The following is an 18368-nucleotide window of genomic DNA, read 5'->3' as shown; positions in this document are numbered from 1 at the left end:
TGCGCTGAAAGCAGGAGCCATGCTGGCCAAAGCCATTGGGGTGAGATGAGTGCCATATAGTATTTGGGTGCCAGGAGGGGCACAAGGTGGCCGGCAGCCTGTGTGGCCATGCAGGGGACTTACCTGGGTTGCAGTCTGTGAGGAGGGAGCAGATGGAGAGGAGAACTTTAGAAATGGTTAATGCTGGACTCCAGTTGTCTTTTAAAATGTCCAGGCAGATGACGCCTTGGCTGTTAATGTTACAGTGGTAGATCCTTGTCCGGAACGTTACCTGCAAGAGAGGGGTATGAGCAGGTGTGCCGGGGTACCGCACACTGTGCCGAGGGCACGGGCAGCACCAAGGGAGGGAGCGAACCCGCGCTGGGCGAGCAGCGGCCCCGGGCCGAGCCACCGCCGGGCTCCCCGGACCGTCGCCGCCCTCTCGCGGCGGAAACCAATAAATTTAAATTGAAAACGAGTAGCAGTCTCAGGAGCCAACTTCCACAGTCACCGCAAAACACGGGTTGGGGAGGGGTTTGGGTTTTTTTATTACTTTTTGCTCACAGCGAAAAAGGGGCCCAGGGGCTTTAACACCCACATTTTTCTCTTGCTGGGCTCCCAAGGACTTGTAAAATCCACCATACAGGCCAGGGCACTTGGAATCACAGCTTCATCGCTTCTAAGAATTCAGCAATCAGAGAAGTTAGTAGAGTATTCTTATTTTTAAACTCGGGAGATGCGACTGAGCCAGGCAGCTTGCCACAGAAGTTACATGAAAAGGAAACAAAAGCACCAGAAGAACAGTGTGACCTGCAGACAGGCCTTCCTCTAACTCATCGGGGGAATGGCGACAACAAATTTGGTGGAATTTACATGGATTAGGATTATGCGGATGAATAAAGGCTGGTGGGTTTATGCCCTAAATCCTCAAAATTTGTCAGCTATCCACACCCTTTTTTTTATAGGTCATGGGAGTTTTAAAAAACATATTGGTAAGCATGTGGTGTGACAAGAACCCTAGTGCTTTCTCTCGAGATGAGACCAGCCCACAAATAAGACTTGCCAGTCAACCCTCATTTTTTTCTACTGCCTTTCTGATGCAAAAATTTTGCCTGTGGCCCTTGCTGTCACAGGTTTGGAGAGCAGACAATGGAGTGGGGTGACACAGTACCAAACCCTGGTGCCTGGCATGGCCCTGTGCAATGAATCCATGCAGTATTTCCAAGAACACTCCTGATGCACAGAACACATGCAGTATTTTTGGATTTGCAAAAGTGGTTACTTGTCACACAGGAGACACCCACACTGCAAACTTGGGAGACTTTATGCTTTGTTTCTTGTGAGCATCTTGGATTTTGGATTAAAACAGGAAGCAAAGGAAACCTCAAATCCCCGCATGTTTGCACATTATGTGTGGGAATAGCAAAATGACTGCAGGAGGGCAGAAATGTGTCATCCTCCCACACCTTTCACAACAAGCTGCCACTCCAAAACTAAGAACCCCTGCTGCTTTCTACCTAGGAAACCTTAGAGGCATAGGAGACAAGAAACCCAAATGACCTTTGTTTCCCTCTTCCTCTAATCTTCAGAGGAAATGAAGTAGCAATTACTCCCTACAGTCACGTGGAAGTCCACGTGCATCAGATTGAGGAGAGGGCGGACCTGCCTCTGGGACCTGCCCCAACCCACACTGTTCAGGGCAAAACAGATGTCTGTGGCATTTGCAGTTCTGGCAACGGCTCTGCCCTGGGTTCCCGAGCAGCCCTGAGCCCACCCCCACTGCTTGCTCAGGACTTGTGTATTTGACCTGCAACCTTGGCCTCCTTCCAAGAAGGCTTCTAAACATAAGTGAGGTAAGAATTTTGACAGATTAAACACTTCCAGAAGGGGAAGCATAGACTACTACCAAGTAGATACAATAAGGACAAAGTTAACAGAGGTCAACACTTCTAATTTGTAAAGAACGAAAGTTATTAATCCTGATGCTCAACACAAAAGCTAAATACTCAGTAGGAAGTCTCTCAGTCCAGTTGACTAATAACTGAAAGCAAAACATAAATCCTGTTTGCCTTTAAAAGCAAGACTTACTTTTTAATTATTATTCATGAAGGATGGGAAAGCAAAATTGAAAGAAAAGACTCCCATATATTTGCAGAACAGCCTGGTTCTTTAACACACCATAAGATATAATCCTTAAGGGATATATCCATGGCACCAAAAGCAGTTTTCTCCAGTTAGAGGAGCTTTATCAAAGCACTGTGGGAAAAGACTAAATTTGTTTTTACTTAAGCAGCAAATCAGAACTGGGATTGTGTTAGACACATGTAGTCCAGCTGTTTGCCATTTACAATTTTTGCTGATGGTACAAAAGCCAGCCATGCAGGGAACCCAAATGGAGCTGGAAGAGGGTGAGAAATTAGAGGCCCACTTGAAAACAAACAAAAATATTTGAAGTAAATGTTCACTACACCTTAAAGTGGAAAAAAAATCCCATCATATAAACCTAGCAGATGAAGACCAGAATCAAAAGAAAACTGAGTTACTTAGAAGGTAGTAAAGAGAACAGCATTTAGAATAGCAGAAAAATATAGTGTAATTGAACAATCCTTTGGAAATGTCCCACCTGAGATTCCATTAATGCAGTAACTACACAGAGTTAAGCACAGCTTTTGAAAAGACATAAAAGAAGCTAATCTCAACCTTACCCTGAAGTGATAGCAGAGGTTAATTTACACAAGCAGCAGAATAGTAGTGGGTGGAAGGAAGTGGTTAGAGGTTATTAATACAAATGATCAAAGCACACACACCAGGTCAACACAAGCTACTGTTTTCACCTCAATAAATGAAATCTACCCTGGCTATAATATAACTCTTGGGAAAATGTCCATTTTAACAGTACAAGTACTGAACTCTTAAATTCTGATTATACTTGTTTATTGGATTCTGTTAAATCCAAGTCCACCCAGCACATGCCTGACTCAATTGCTATCTGAAACACAGGCAAAACCAGAATACCACAAAAAATGAAAAAAACATAAAAAGCAGAGAACAGATTAACACCAACATCTTCAAAGTGGTGCATGGAAGGCTCAATAAATGCAAAAGAACTGCATTATACATATTTAGGACATGAAAGAGAGTATCTGTCCCTGTATCAGATTCCTCCCATTGGAGTTCCTTGTACTGTGCAATGCATTTCCAAGTCAAATTTAAGACCTTTCATTTCTCCAGCCTCAAGTACAGTAGTGCAGTCCCTCGTTATATCCTTCCAGGAATCTGTTCATATCACTTCCAGCACCATCCTCTGGCTCTCTTATAGCAACATCCTCTCCAGAAACATTTGCTGCAACATACTGAATCAAACTCTCAGAGCTAGACCCAATCCTCAAAGGCTGCACCTGTATACCCTTCACCACACAACTCTAGGATGCTCATCAACCACACAGCATTTGTCAATAGTGGATATGCCTCAACACCTTCTCTCACACCTCTTTCTAAGGGCTTGGAAGCCTTCCAGGATGACTATTTTCACCTTGGTTTATTTAAGAAAGCAAATCCTTTAATGACATTTCATTTTCACATTGTGAAACATGTTTAACTATGGACACTTCACCACTGGGCAGTCCAGAACAGGGACTGTCCTCAAAGACACAAAGAGGCAGTAGAAGTTTTCTTCCACTGATCTTACAAGACTTACCAAGGAAGATTCAAGAGAAACTAGTCTTTTTTTCTTTAGAGAGCTTAACCTTTTCAGAGCTTTTAGGCTTTTAAAATTACATTCTTTCAGACTTTTAAAATGACATTCTATGCTATTCTATAATGACTCTACTGCTCTGCTAGTGCTTATCATCAAAGCGAAACATTGAGTTTTTGTTTCAACCAACTGTTTCTTTATTTCTTGCCCTAAAAGACATATAAAGGAAGGCTGGTAATTACATTAGCCTACCACTTCAGGATTACCCTCAAACAGTATTTACAGGTCACTGCAAGCAGTTGGGACAATCTGAAATCAACAAAATAGCAGGAATAAAGCAGGAGCAATATGATAATTGCATATTCCACATTACCATTGATTAACACTAGTGTAGATGCTAACACAGAAGCAGCTTTGGTTCCTAGCCAAAGAAAAGTTCTTTGTTTAAACTTAAAGTACTCAAGTAGCAAGAATATGTTCTATTAGAGTACCACTATGCCTTCTCCTATACCCCATCTCAATATGTATTTTATTTCCATACATGTATGTGGTTTGCAATCCAACTTGGACTTTGCTAGATGAAAGACTCCATTTAAAAGAGACTGCTACAATACAGTGAATCAATCACCACTAAACTAAAAAGTCTTTTAAGGCCTCACTAAATGGTGCCTGTTTGCTTGCTTTTTAATCCCACCCTTCTTTTCATCTGAATGAGGGTTTAGATACAAAGATAAGAGATTCCTGTCAGAAGTGCAGAGCAGAAAGCATGGCTGACCCTGCATGACATAACTGCACTGCATATTTAGTTCTGCATCAGGGAACTCTGTATATAGGGCTGTCCCAGTATTGCTGGTAGTTACAACATGGTCCTGTAAGGTATCCACCCTGACCCTCCAGGCAGCACTCAGAGAGCAAAGGCTGCAGCTCTGCCTGGGGCATCTGCATCATCTGCAGTGGCAGATGCTTCCACACAGATAGAGCTGCTGAAGGGAGAAGCTGCAGTGCAGACCTCAGGCTGCCAAGACCTTTCTCCTGGGGCAGGGCAGGCAGCAGACCTGCCTGCAAAAGTTGTACCCTGGTGAAGGACATCCTACAGCAGGTGGTTGAGCTGCAGGAGGTAGTGAGAAGGCTGCATGGCAGCAGGGCTGCTGAGCAGGGGTTAGACAGCTGGTTCCAAGTTCAGTCTGCAGTGGACCTGCAGCCAGGTAGCCAGAAACTCTCCCACCAGCACACAGGGAAGGGAGGGGGCACAATAATGCAGAAAATGAAGCTTGCCACAGCAAGGAAGGGGAATGTATGAGGGAAGAGACTCCCCCAAAGCCTGAGATGCCCCTGCAGAGCTGCTTTGCTGCTCTGCAGATTGGAGAGGAAAGGCCCATGACTTCAGGAAAGACAATGGAGCTGAGTAAGGCAGCCCCATTCACTCCTTGTGTAACCAGAGCAACCAAGACAAGGCAATGGGTGACAGTAGTAGGAGACTCTTTGGAGAGGTGTGGAGGCACCCATGTGCAGACCTGATGTACTCTCCAGAGAGATGTGCTGCTCACTCAGGGATGTCACAGACAGGCTACCAGGTCTTGTCCAGTCCACTTTCACCCACTGCTGCTGTTTCACCTGGGCACCAGGAGCAGTCTCAGCAATGTCAAGAAGGATTACAGAGCCCTGGTAGCAACAGGAAAGGACTCAGGAGCATGAGCAGTTTTTTCATCCATCCTCTTGGTCAAAGGGAAAGAGGTTCAAAAGGGCCAGTTGCATTTGATGAATCATCAGATGGTTATGGGCCTGTTGTCACAGCCAGACCTTTCTGACTACTTAGGCCATGGGACTTGCTTTGAGAAATCTGGTCTGCTGGACACTAATGGGGTCCATCTGTCAGAGAAGGCAAAGAGATCTGAACAAGGAGGTCCTGGACAAACTCAAACACATAAAGGAAACCTACAGAGGGTGGAAGCAAGGATAGGCAGTCTGGGGGAAATACAGAGAGGTGGGCCTACCCAAAACTCATGAACTTCAACAAGGCTATGTGCAAGGTCCTGCAACTGTCTTGGGCGAATCCCAAGCGTTCATGAGACCCCATCTGCAGTACTGCATCCAGCTCTGGGACCCCCAACATGAACAGGATATGAATCTTTTGAATTGAGTCCAGAGGAGGCCCATGAAGATGATCAGAAGGCTGGAGCACCTCTCCCGTGAAGACAGGCTGAGAGAGTTGGGCTTGTTCAGCCTGGAGAAGAGAATGCCCCATGGAAACCTTAGAGCAACCTCCGGTACCTAAAGAGGGCCTACAAGAGAGCTGGACAGGGACTTTTCCATGAGCATGGAAAAGGAGTGATGGTTTTAAAATAAAAAGGGTACATTTAGAGTAGATACTATAAGGAAATTCTTCACCGTGAGGGTGGTGAGGCACTGGAACAGGTTGTCCAAAGAACCTGTGGATGTTCCATCCATGCAAGTGCTCAAAGCTCTGTCAGATGGAGCTTTGAGCAACCTGGTTTAGTAGAAGGCATCCCTTCCCATGGCAAGTTATAAACCCTCAAGTTATGCTAGCAAGCACAGTCAAACAGTTTCCTTAATTTGGCAAGCTTGTATTAATTTGTCTTGGGTGACCAATTAGCATTGTCTCTGCTGAGACTGACTGGTGGCCTGAACTATGACAGGTCTTTTTCACTGCAGACTAGACCAAAGTCTGAAGATGGGGCAGTCATTGTCATTTATCTCATCAATAAAACAACTTTTAAGTAGAAAGTTAAACACACATATAAAAGCTTTCAGATACAAGGCAAACACTGAGTATATACACAACCACTTCTTGTAACCCAACACTCTTCCTGTGGCCAAGTATTGGAACCACAAGATAACATTCACTTGCACTGGTATTTGCCTTGTAACACTGAAACACAGACACACTGGAATGTAAGAGTTTCACAAATATAACACACCTACAGAAAGTTTGTTACTATACAAATAGGTGAACAGCGTACATGTCCAACAGAATTGAATAATTAAATACTACTTTAGCAGCCAAAACACACACAACATACGCTTACAGTACCCAAGTGGTTTGAGAAACAAGTATTTGTTGCCTTTTTCCCCTCCTTAAGTTTATTTACTTCTGTTTCTCAGTCCTGTCCCAATGCTTGCACTAATTGCTTTGGAACTCTTATAAATAGAAGAGGGAAAAAGAAAACAAGCTCTAGAAAAACGATAAAGAGGATCAGAAAAGCTGTTAATATTAACTAACAGAAACCCATGTAATGTTTGAAATGAGGTTAAGTTTGTTCTTAACAAGACTGGCTTTCAAACAGGCTGAGTTCCATTAACAATGCATGCCACCCACTGGTCTGTTGAGCATTCATGATTTAAAGCACCGGTACCAGTCTCTTACCTTTGGAGGCTTGAAAGGATATTCTGGTGTAAATGTGATGTCAAGGAAGAAAACACCTCCCTCATAGACTGAACCTGGAGGTCCTAGAATGGTTGATCTCCATTCGTAGATGTTATCACCTTTGGGGCCAGCACTAAGAGATAAAAAACCAAATTCATTAGGAATATTACCACAGCTCATGTAAATATGACTTCTTACATTCTTCAAGTATGATACTGAAAAAAAGTTTCCAGTGTTACTCTCCATACATCACCTGAAGTAGAGACAGGGATTAAAAGCAGACTGAATGCTTCCAAAATCTCAGAGATCTTACCTGGATTTATCAGTGTTCCAGATGGCTTAGCAAAGCAGAGAAACTAAAAATAAAATGGTGTACAGGTTCCAGCCTCTCTCCCTCCTGGTATTTGTAAGAGCAGCATTGCCCAGAGCTACTTCTAAACATACTACACTATCAACACAACAGAAGAGTTAAGTTTCAAGGAACAATTTCCTACTGTATTTCAGCAATGGCTCTTCCATCTCAGTCTTAATAAAACTGTACCGCATTAAAGATCATAATAAATAAATTAAGGACTTATGTTGATTTTATTAATCCTGTGTGTTCTTTAAAATATATTCCTGCATTATTGATAAACCAGGGTTCATAGTATAATTGAAAAAAGCACAATAAATAATGATGTTCTTAAATGTACAAATTTTTTACACTTTTATCATTTTGCTACACTGATTTCTAAAACAAGGCCATGTGAATAGACCCCATTCATACTGTTTGTATTGTGAAACTACATTTGTAACAGGAATTAAAATCACTGTGTCAAATTAAAACAGCACTTTCTCAAAACAGCTTTGTCTAACTCTAGATTCTCCCTAATGTGCCAGCAGCTCACTATGAGTGGTACAAATTAAAAGTGTTGCAGAACTCAAATGTCTGCTTGTTGAAAATTAGTTTTACTGAGATCCTCAGACACTTGTATGCTGTAGTGAGCCATATGTCACTGAGTATTTTTAAGCACAGCTCAACCAATAAAGCCATTAATGGTTTAGGACTCGATTGCTGCCTCTTTCTTTCTGTGCTGCTATGGTAGTAGTTTAAGATGCCAGAACTGAAAACTCCCTTTGGATAAAGTGAGGTGCTGACACAGCCTTTTCCATCATGGATTTACCATGGCTTCAGAAATCTTTTCTCCCCTTGCTCTGAAGGGGATGGATCTTAACATTCCTACTACAACAAAAACCAGCCTTGCTCCTCTTTGCCCATTCTTTTAATAATGCTACTCTAAGACAGAAGGATAAAACCAGGCTCTTTTCATCTGAAAACAATCATAGAGCAGTATTACTTGAGAAGGAAGGCAATACAGTACATTCAATATGTACAAGACAATATGCATTTGATTGATGTGCAGCGAGCCAAAGTAATCACTAGGTGTTAGTAACAGTATTACAAGTATAAATACAATTGCAAAAACATGAATGCCAACGTAATGTAAGTGATCAGTGACACGCTTTTTTTCACTGCTCTTTGAGTACTGGCAAAGGTGTTTTGGCAGCAGGGGAACTGGGAGAGAAAAAGGGAATTAATTCTGTTATCAAGTGTAAAATTTTGTTTTCAGATTAAACTAATAATAAAATTTCACAATATGTTGGTGCTAGATAATTCAACAATAGTGAAGCTAGGACTAAAGCACGCTTCCAGGGGCACCAAAGTACATAATAAAGCAGTAAGGGGAGACAGATTCTCTGCAAACTGATGCACCAGTCACGAGGGAAAGATTTTTCTCCCCAGAACATGAAGCCTCATGCAGCTCACGATCAGTACTAAATTAAAGTAAAAGCCATTCTATCCTGAACACTCCTGGCATCCCGCTCCACCTTAATGACTTGTCTCTGTCCTCTGCAGGTCTATATATTTGGACACTCAGTATTCTCTAGCTACCACTTGTGCATTAGACTGGAAGAGTGTTGTATTTCGACAGGAAGCTCCCCCTCTGAAAAGACACCAACTTAACTGTGCAAACTTACTGAAAAGGACTCTCTGGGGCACCCTTAGCCACCACTCCAAGGAATCACCTCTTTATGTATATATTAGCAACCTACTGACATGCTGTCATTACTGCAAGTTGCACCAGCCATCATCCTCTCCTCCCTCCCCTAAAGATGGAGCTACAGAAGGGGAACAGGTACTTGAGCTTTGTTAGCACTGATTTACTGTTGGAATTTATATCATGAGAACTGCCAACTGGGAGCACTTCAGAACTCAAGAAATGTGATGTGCGATCAGGACTGAACACAGCCCTCTGAACCAACGAGAAATACTTCAACATTCTGCATTTTATTTCCAGCTTCTGCCCAAAGGACTGTCAATAAAAAAATCCCACAGACTTAAAAAGTAATATATTATCATTAGTAATAGTCTTAGAAATCTCTTGTATCCTACTAGGTTTCCAATTAGAGCTATCACTGCACACAAGTAATATACTGCTAGACCTCCATATTAAGATGCAACATCTTTGTAAGACATCAGTAGGCTTAAGCAGTGATGTATTAAGCTTACCTTTTAAGCTTTTCATAATTCAATTAGCAGATTGAAACAGCTGTACGTGTCCAATTTTTACACATTAACATTGATTTCTTATAAAGGAAAGACCGAGAAAGATGCAAGTCAGCTTCAGAGTACGATACTGTTCAGATTTAATTTAGGATTAGGTAATATCAAATAGCTCATGAAGACCTAGTGCTTAATAGAAAAGTGATGGTACTGACCACAGAGTAAGAGCAGCGGCATTAACTTTTGGTGGAGATAGCAAAGGTTAAAGATTAGATACTGTGTTTAAAATACTTACAATTATCTGCTTCAAAATTAAATTTACTGACGCACAGACATAGAGCCCAGAGGCACAGCTGTCAACATGCCTGATGTGTGTCACCACTGCTCAAATTAAGTGTCTAGATCTACTAATACAACACTTTGAAGCTGTGCAACATATGACCACCAGGAAGACAATTTTAACCAATTAAACAGAAATGGTTTACACTGCAAGACAAGAGTACGAGAGCAACAACTTTCTGTATTAACTCAGCAGCCCACAACCTCTTCACTTCAAAGAAAGAAATGAGTAAAAGACGTGTAATGCAGAGTGAAAGATGACATCCAAAAGAAAACTGAAAAGATCCCAATGCATTATTATTCTACCAGGCAGCATGTGTTAAACAGCAGTTCAACTGACATTAGAAAAACAGCAATATACTAAGTGAAGATGTGCTGTACCCACTGTAACAACTGCTCTTGATCATTCCCAGTAATGCTGACTTATTCTCTGGACAGATGTCATGACAGAAACACTCCTTGGGAAACTGCCCAGTGCCAAGGTATTGTTCAAGGGCTAACTGCCTAAGTCCAGAAGCAGGAAAATGCAAGGCATTACTTCCTGGTAAATGCAAGGCACAGAGAAAGTCTCAGTACAGGTGAGACCAGGTTCAAAGTTCTGTGTGGGCCAAATCCCACCCAGCCTTGTGTTGCTTTGGAAAAACCTGATCTTGCTCTGCCTCCTTTTGCTGGGAGGTGTCATATTCTTTCTCAATTTGAAAATCTAACAGGTAAATTAGAAACGCCTGCAGCAGAGGCTGGGGAGCAGAACGATGTCTTGCTAAATTAGCTGCAGATGCCTTACAGTATTGAGCAACAGCAAACACAAGACTGTGTCTCAGAGATTCGGTGTTCATGGAGAACACACACACACACTTTTTTGTGTATTGAAAAGGCTGAAGTGGCAGATGATTTGCAAGAACACCCAGCCTGTGGCTTTTTCATATTAAATCAGCCACATACAACCTCTACCACAGACCTGCATTACATGACACCACCCTGATACTCTGCACACACAACCTCAGCTTCCTCCTCCGCCCTGCCAGCCCTGGGCAAATCACTCGAAGTACGCCAATGCCATGGAGGGAATGCAGGACTTTTTGGTGTTCACCACATATAGCTAATGTATGAAAATCCCTGGGAACACACTGAATGGTACTTTCCAGGACAATGACTCAGAAAGAGTCCATTGTTTACGTCAACACTGGAAACTACCTGGTCCTTTCTAGGGGTTGACCAAATGATAATTTAAGTGCTCCCTGTAGTGAAATTTCAGACTGGCAGATATTTTAGTTCATCTTTGAGATACAGAAAACACACAGTAGCAGACCACTGCAGTGATAAATAAATCGAAATGGTACAGACACTAGGTTAATACCCTGATATACCAAAGCAGCACATATTCCTTTTAAAAGCTAACTAGTTTAGCAGGGTAGTTTAGGCGTCCCAGAGACTGCTATCCATTAGGGTGATAAGAAGGGCAATTTCATGGTATGCTGAAGGAAACAACAGCTAATGAAAACCTACAATATATTTCAGTTAAAACCACAAGGAACAAAACCACGAACTCATACTCCAACTACCTCATATCCCTAGATGCTATTTTTGAGGCTATTTCGACCTGAACATGAAATGTCTGATGCAAGTAGCTAAGCTGTTTTGAAGTTGTACACTTGGGGAAAATAAATATAAATTCTACAAACACTGCAGACATGACCTTTTCCAAGGGACATAGCTCAAATCAGAAAGCAAACAACACACTAAGGCACATGGGAATTCCAAGGTGGCAGAGAATCTAATGATCTCCAATGTAAAGCTGCACCATTACAAACTGACAGCAACATCAATATTTTTTGCTGTTGCTTTATTTTGTGGTAAGAAACAGTGAATGGCTGAACATGAAAGTGCATCTGGGCTATGGACTTACCACCTTACCAAGCAGCTTTGGGAAATACTGAGTTGAACATTAGAAGGTCTCTTCCCCCTTTATTCCCCCCCTTTCCATTTTTTTTTTTTTCATCCAGAGATGCAAGCCCAAAATGCCTTAGAAATTTTGGCTGCCAGAAAGGCAGCATATTGTTCTCACAAAAAGCTGTAGTGCACCTTGATCTTCCTTCCTAATCCACCCCATTCCTGACCTCAGGGTAAATACGTTTTCTTTTCTAGTAGCCCACTGGGTGGGTCCACACTGAACTTGCTCACTTACATTGCTAGGCTGAATTTGGTGCAGAGATCTCAAAAGCACCCCAGAAGTACCAGATCACCCAAGTAGATCATGTGTTTACAAAGCAGCAGCACAGCTCATCTAGCTCAGCCACTGTAAAACACACTTACAAAATCCTCCATTCAAAGAAATTTTGCTCTACAGATCTTTAAGCAAGCTGTGTTAAAAATGGGAATGTCACAGAACAGAGTAAAAACCAAACATAAATGCAGCTAATCCTTTGGCCCAAATGTCACTTCAAAACCATATTAATGCATAGTTCTAATTTTAGAAATAAACTGTCACTTTCTGCACATGCTTTAGCTACCAAAATGTATTATTTTTATTACTAGAGCACCAAGACACTCCATTAACAGGAAAGACCCCACTATTCCAAGCCTGCTACAATACAATCCAAACACTCATGTACACAACTTACACGGGTTTTCCAATTATAAAATAAGAAATAAAACATTAGTTATTAGGAAGACATCCAAATAGACAAAAAAGTAGTAGCTAAAAGGATATCTGGGGCCACTCATTTAATTGCCATTTTTTTAATCAAGCAGTTTAAAAGTCAGAATGGAAAATAAAGAAAAGAAAAAAAATAATCACAACACAAGAAAACCCTTCCTGGGCAACAGTGGAAAGTTAAAGGTAATGTACTGGATTACCATGGGCCTACATGAATCAGTGGTGATTTTTGCCCAGTGGCATTAGGCACAACCAAGCAGCTCCTCTGTGTTAACATTAGCTAAAAACGAGGGATTGACCCTAGGTGAAATTCATATGGGCTCAATGAGAAATAGAAGGAAAAGACAGCAAAAGAAAAAGTAGCAGCTGGCTTTAGTTAAAACATAAGAAGGGAGTAAAGGAGGGAAAGAACGTAAGCAAGCAAAGATGGAACATTATATTGCTACAGCAATCCAAACAAAATTGCAAAAACAGAACTTAATTCTCCTTCTATTGCATGTTCAGGGGCATGGTTTTCAAGTACAAAGCAGTAAATATTATTATTTTTCTTGTAACACATTGAATTGTATTTTCTGTCTTCAATTTAAAATGGCAGTCACAATATTATTGCACAAATGTAAGTGCCTTACAAATCCCACATTTCTAACAGAGAATTGCGTTAGAAATAATATCATTTTTCTGTACATTTTCATGCACAAAATTTCTGTTTTAGCATCTGGGAATGCTTTTCCCCTAAGTATCAGCCTAATGTAAAATTGGAAAGGTTTGAAAAATTGCACAAAGCTTAAACTGGAGGATAACAGTGCATTGAATTACTTTCTTACTAGGTTAAAAAGGAACTAAATAACTAAATAGAACTGATAATGGCGCTGATAAGGTGTTATACAGGGATTTATGGGACTTCAAGGAAAACAGATCAGGGGGATTTCTTTGTGGGAAGGAAAAAAAAAGACTACTTTTTCAATTTATATAAAAAACAGTTGGCAATAAGATCACACAACAACAGGCTTATCATAGCCAAGATCTCTCTCCTTTCATATTACAACAGGAACAGAAATGCTCAGGAGTACTTGCAAATTTAGGACCTTTACCTGAAATACTTCAGACTCTACAAAATATTTCTGTGAAGTTACTACTAAACTACTTGGTGAAAAGGCCAACCCCCTTGAACAGTTTCACTGCGGAGTTTGGTTTTTAAGCAAGGCTTCAAAGATTTAAAACAAAATCTTAGTTTTGACCTCAGTGAGCTTGGGGGAGACAGATGATGATGTCCTCAGACGTGTGCTCCTGCTCCATTCAGTTTAACAATAGTCACTCCAATTTAAGAGCAAGTCCTCATAAAAAAGTTCAAGAGAAATGAATCCATTTAGTATTTGTTCTAAAATAGGTAATACATCCAGCCTGCTCATTTCTCAAGGGTTTCCATTTTCCTTTGCAGTGGGGTTCTTCTTAGCCCTCTCTACTGCAAAATATTCGAAGTTGGTCCCACTACACGTAGGAACATTTTCAGTGTCCAACTTGACTATGAAGAGGCTGTTTCTGGAAGTCTGAGACTTTAGTATGTACAGTATGCAAGCACAGAAAAAAGCAAACTAATTAGTCAATGAAATTATTTTCATTGTATGCAAATCTTTTCCTTTTTGCCTCCTAGTTTAAGCTTGATATATCACCAAAAATTAAATAAATTAAAATGTCCCAGCCTATACGTGATTTTGCATCTCCCATTAAATAATGCTCCACACAGGAAACAATAAAACAAACTGGGAAAGAGTAACAGAAAATCTGACTCACCTAACAATTAGCAATGTCTTATTTGAAGTGACAAGAAAATGTGGTGGTAGAATCTGTGCTCTGCCAACTTAACCTTGTGTTATTTTTACATCAGTTTCCTTCCTCCCATTTGTCAACTGGACTATTAACTGCCAACATGGGAACAGAAATTCCTACACATCAGACAACATTTCCAAACTTAGTATTTGTGGCACAAATGTGTAATTTACAATTGGTAAGCAAAACTAGGCAGTTTCACAAATGCATTATTTCTGCAACTACACTTTGTTTGGGGGCTCTTCACATTCCAACAGATTTTTGAAATTGGTATAGAAATAAAATGAGTAAATCTATTTGTTACTGCAATTTTAATGCTTGCATAAAGCAAACACACTCTAACTGGTTGCCTAACATCAATTGACAGATCCGTAATTAAAAACAAATACAAGACAACCAATACTATTAATAAATATGAAAGTTCTTGAGTCACTAATCTCAAATGTGGGATAGTCCTCAAAAGAAAACAGTTCTACTTCCTGCCAGCACTTTTTGGGATATATTAGGTTCTTCACACATGGCAAAGAAACTACTACCCCCCTCTGACAACTAAACAAACAGTTCAAAAATGTCCACTTTCCACTCATAAGTAGCTCTAAATGTGCTACAATGAATGATCACAGGGCTCCTCTCTGAATACCATGCTTTATCCATTAGGGAAAACAAATCCACCACAATTAACCTGCCATTCCAGAACCAAGCTGGGATCTATATCTGTGTTTCTGTCTTTCATGCCCATCTCCTGTCCTGTCCTTATCAATGTTGGAATATGAAAGACGATCTCAAGAAACAGATTTAAAAAAAGCTGGCACATCGAAAATATTTAGGTACCCTGTAGGACATAAATTGTACAACTGCTAAGTTTGAACCCACATGATCTAGAAGCTTCTGTCTCTTCACAAACCACTTGCCCTGTTTAAGGAAAAAAAAAAAATTAGAGGATCCCATCTATTTCATAATTCCAGCTATCCAGCATTGAACTAACATAGTGGACTGTTTATTTTTGACTTGATCATCAGTTGTCCCTATTGATTTCATTATAACTGGTATTTCTGTAGATCAAGAAATGCATATCCTTAAATTAGTTAGACCAAAAGGGCAACAGCAGCTACAAACCAGCCTGGTAAAAACAACCTCAGGAAAGTCAAAGATGATGTGTAACACTTGGCAAGACACCCCTGCTATGCTGAAAATTGAAAGCAGACAAGACTCTTGAACTTCCTCAAACTAATAAGGACAAGGTTCTTGTGGCTTCACCCAACTGCCTCCATGAGCCAGCTTTCTTACCTCCTAGGGGAGGAAAAGGGCTACTTTAAAGAGAGCAGACAACGCACAGCCAGACTAGAGGATGCGCTACCACCTCTCTTACACTGAACTGCAGGAATTTCTAAACATTTTAGTTTTTAAAAAAATTTTTAACTGCAGGAATGTCTAAAGTCTGTACTCAGAACAGATGATAAAGTATTTTAAGATTACTAGTTTATATCCAACTCTAAGGTGGAAAAAATCTGCTTATGTATCCCATTTCTAAAGTGTCCCACCACCTACCTACCTACCTATCTACCAACCAACTCACCCAAAAAACAAGTTACAAATTAAAACAAATCCATCATCCAATCAACACCAAGAGAGTCTCCTTCCCATTATCATTGACAGATAAGAGTTAACATCACTTAGAGAACCAAGCCCTCCCAGTATCTTGGCTTCACATCATTATATTGCTTCCCATCAGCATACCAATGCTGATATCAATAACATTATGTTGCTAATCAAAATACAGCTTGTTTTGAAGGACACATCTTAATCATACATTAAGCCTAGGGGAAAAAAATCTAATCTAGATGTCTTCCTCTTCTCCTTTACCTACCTTAAACTTCCTTTCCTTGCCTACACTTAAACAAAATAAATCAAGATCACTGCCTTTGGATTAACACAGTTCACTGTGGGCGCTAACAGCAAAATTACACAAACCAGACAATACCAAACAAAAATTTGGTTACTCCTCTAAAAACAACAATAAAATATTCTCAGTTATGCTGTACTACCAAGAGCACCTCTTTCCTGATTTCCACAATTCTAAAATACCAAAATTACCTGGCAGAAAAGTAATTTGAAACACTGCCTTTGGGTTTTGAAACTGAGGCATGCACAGACTAGAAATTTTATCCGAAATCTAGCAAGAGAGTTTGCTTTCTTTGAGCAAAACAAGATCACCTACACTGTAATACAGCACAGCTGCCAGACAATTACACAGCAGTCACTAAAAATTGTTTATATACCACTGCAAGTTTTTCTCATTAATAATAATAGTTCCAGACATGAGCCTGTGACAATAGCTAATCAACTTGTACTGTGGCAGTTTCAAATATTCTGAAGCTGGTATGAGGGGAAAAGCTTAAAAAATCAGAAAAAACTTTCAAGAGACTTAAAAGAGGATTTTTTTTCCCCAGCAGATTTACATGCATAAGGATAGCCCAGGTGGGCATTTGTGGTGGCTTTCTGAAGTTATATTTTTTGTTTTCAAAGTATTAGGAACACCAAATTTAATCCACATGAGGAGCCACAAGAGGACTAAGCAGTGCTCTTAAATAATGTGTACAGTTTTAGGGTCAACTTGCATGCCTTAACTTGAAGGATATGTATGTATGTATGTATGGCCAGACTTCGCAAACGAGGATTTGGGAAGGGCTCTCCCTATGTGGGTGTGCCCTTCCAGCCTGCGCAGTGGATTGTTTAGGTGAGGCTCAGCGTGTGCAGAACTGGCCCCACCATTTAACTCCTGAGGTCCATTTGCCACGGCCAAGCGAGCTTGGACAGTGACAGTGAAGTCCCCGGGACTGTCACAGCACTCGGTACCAACCGGGGCTGACCCTGCTGAGCATCCGAGATCTGACGGGATTGGTGGCAGGGAAGCTTTAACTGCCAGGGGATGGTCATTGAACCTCCAGGGGATGGTCCCTACTGAGACTCAAACTCAGGTCCCTGGGATTCAGAGTCCAGAGTGCTCTCCTTTACACCACAGGACCGCCCCGTGTGGAAGGACAGATATAGTCCTTCATAAATTATCTTTGTGTTTCTCCAGAACCCCATTTGTCAACTGAAGTTCTGACTTCCCCCCAAAGCAAAAGAATCTCACATCACTGACTTTCCTGATTGTAAGGAAACATTCATGACAATGAAGTGCCAGGCAATAATGGTTTCAATATAGGGCATTACATCACTGACACCTTTTATGAAAAGCACATCACATTCACACCCATAAAATCCAACACTGGTGTCTTCTCCTCCCTGATTTCCACCAAAGGGAGATGACTTAGCAACAATTTAATAAGCTGGAAAGGCAACACCCACAGGCCGCAGTTCCGCTCTGCTGACAGAGGACCACAGCAGGCAGGGAAGGGGCAACTGCCAGGGAGCAGTAGTCCAGGCATCCTCCTCAGCCTCACTCCTGGTCTCACATGGCTTGGAAACCTGGTCCTTCAGCTGATCACTGGCATTCTTAGTTTAACTTAGATTCAAACCTTTTGTTGTCATTAAAAAAAAATGCCAAGTTTACACTTTAATTACCCAAAACCACTGATGTTAAATAATACTTCATGTATGTTCCCATGATCTGGAGGCTTTTTCTAGCCATTAAAAAAGACATATTTTCCTCATAAACTTCTAGTGCAATTCAAGAAATTCACAAAGGATCTTTAGTGGTATTTAGTAAAAATTTATATCTCTTTATTGGATGCTGTTAACATATTAACTGGTAGTAGTGGCAGCAGGAGATTTTCTATTGTATTTCATATTCAGAGCCAGAAGGAGAGCACACATCAGAGACACATGCAAGCATTTCTACAGACAGCCAGCAGCCTCTATTTTCTAACCTCTTAACCTCAGCATTGTTACAAATTACACCTTAAAGCAAGAATGACAAGATCAGGAGACAGTATGTTTT

General features: G+C 40.9%; 1 protein-coding gene across 1 annotated transcript in view; it reads right to left on the bottom strand.

Moving 5' to 3' along the window:
* LOC139674572 (ubiquitin-conjugating enzyme E2 E1-like) overlaps positions 1-18368 on the bottom strand; it is a 46207-nt gene that overhangs the window by 1807 nt on the left and 26032 nt on the right. The window contains 2 exon segments of the mRNA XM_071561082.1: positions 124-271; positions 7059-7191. Coding sequence (XP_071417183.1) covers positions 124-271; positions 7059-7191 — 281 coding nt within the window.

This window comes from Pithys albifrons, chromosome 7 (genome assembly GCF_047495875.1).
Source record: "Pithys albifrons albifrons isolate INPA30051 chromosome 7, PitAlb_v1, whole genome shotgun sequence".
Taxonomy (NCBI): domain Eukaryota; kingdom Metazoa; phylum Chordata; class Aves; order Passeriformes; family Thamnophilidae; genus Pithys; species Pithys albifrons.
Note: the sequence above shows the minus strand (reverse complement) of the source record. Positions and strands in the feature narration are given on the sequence as shown.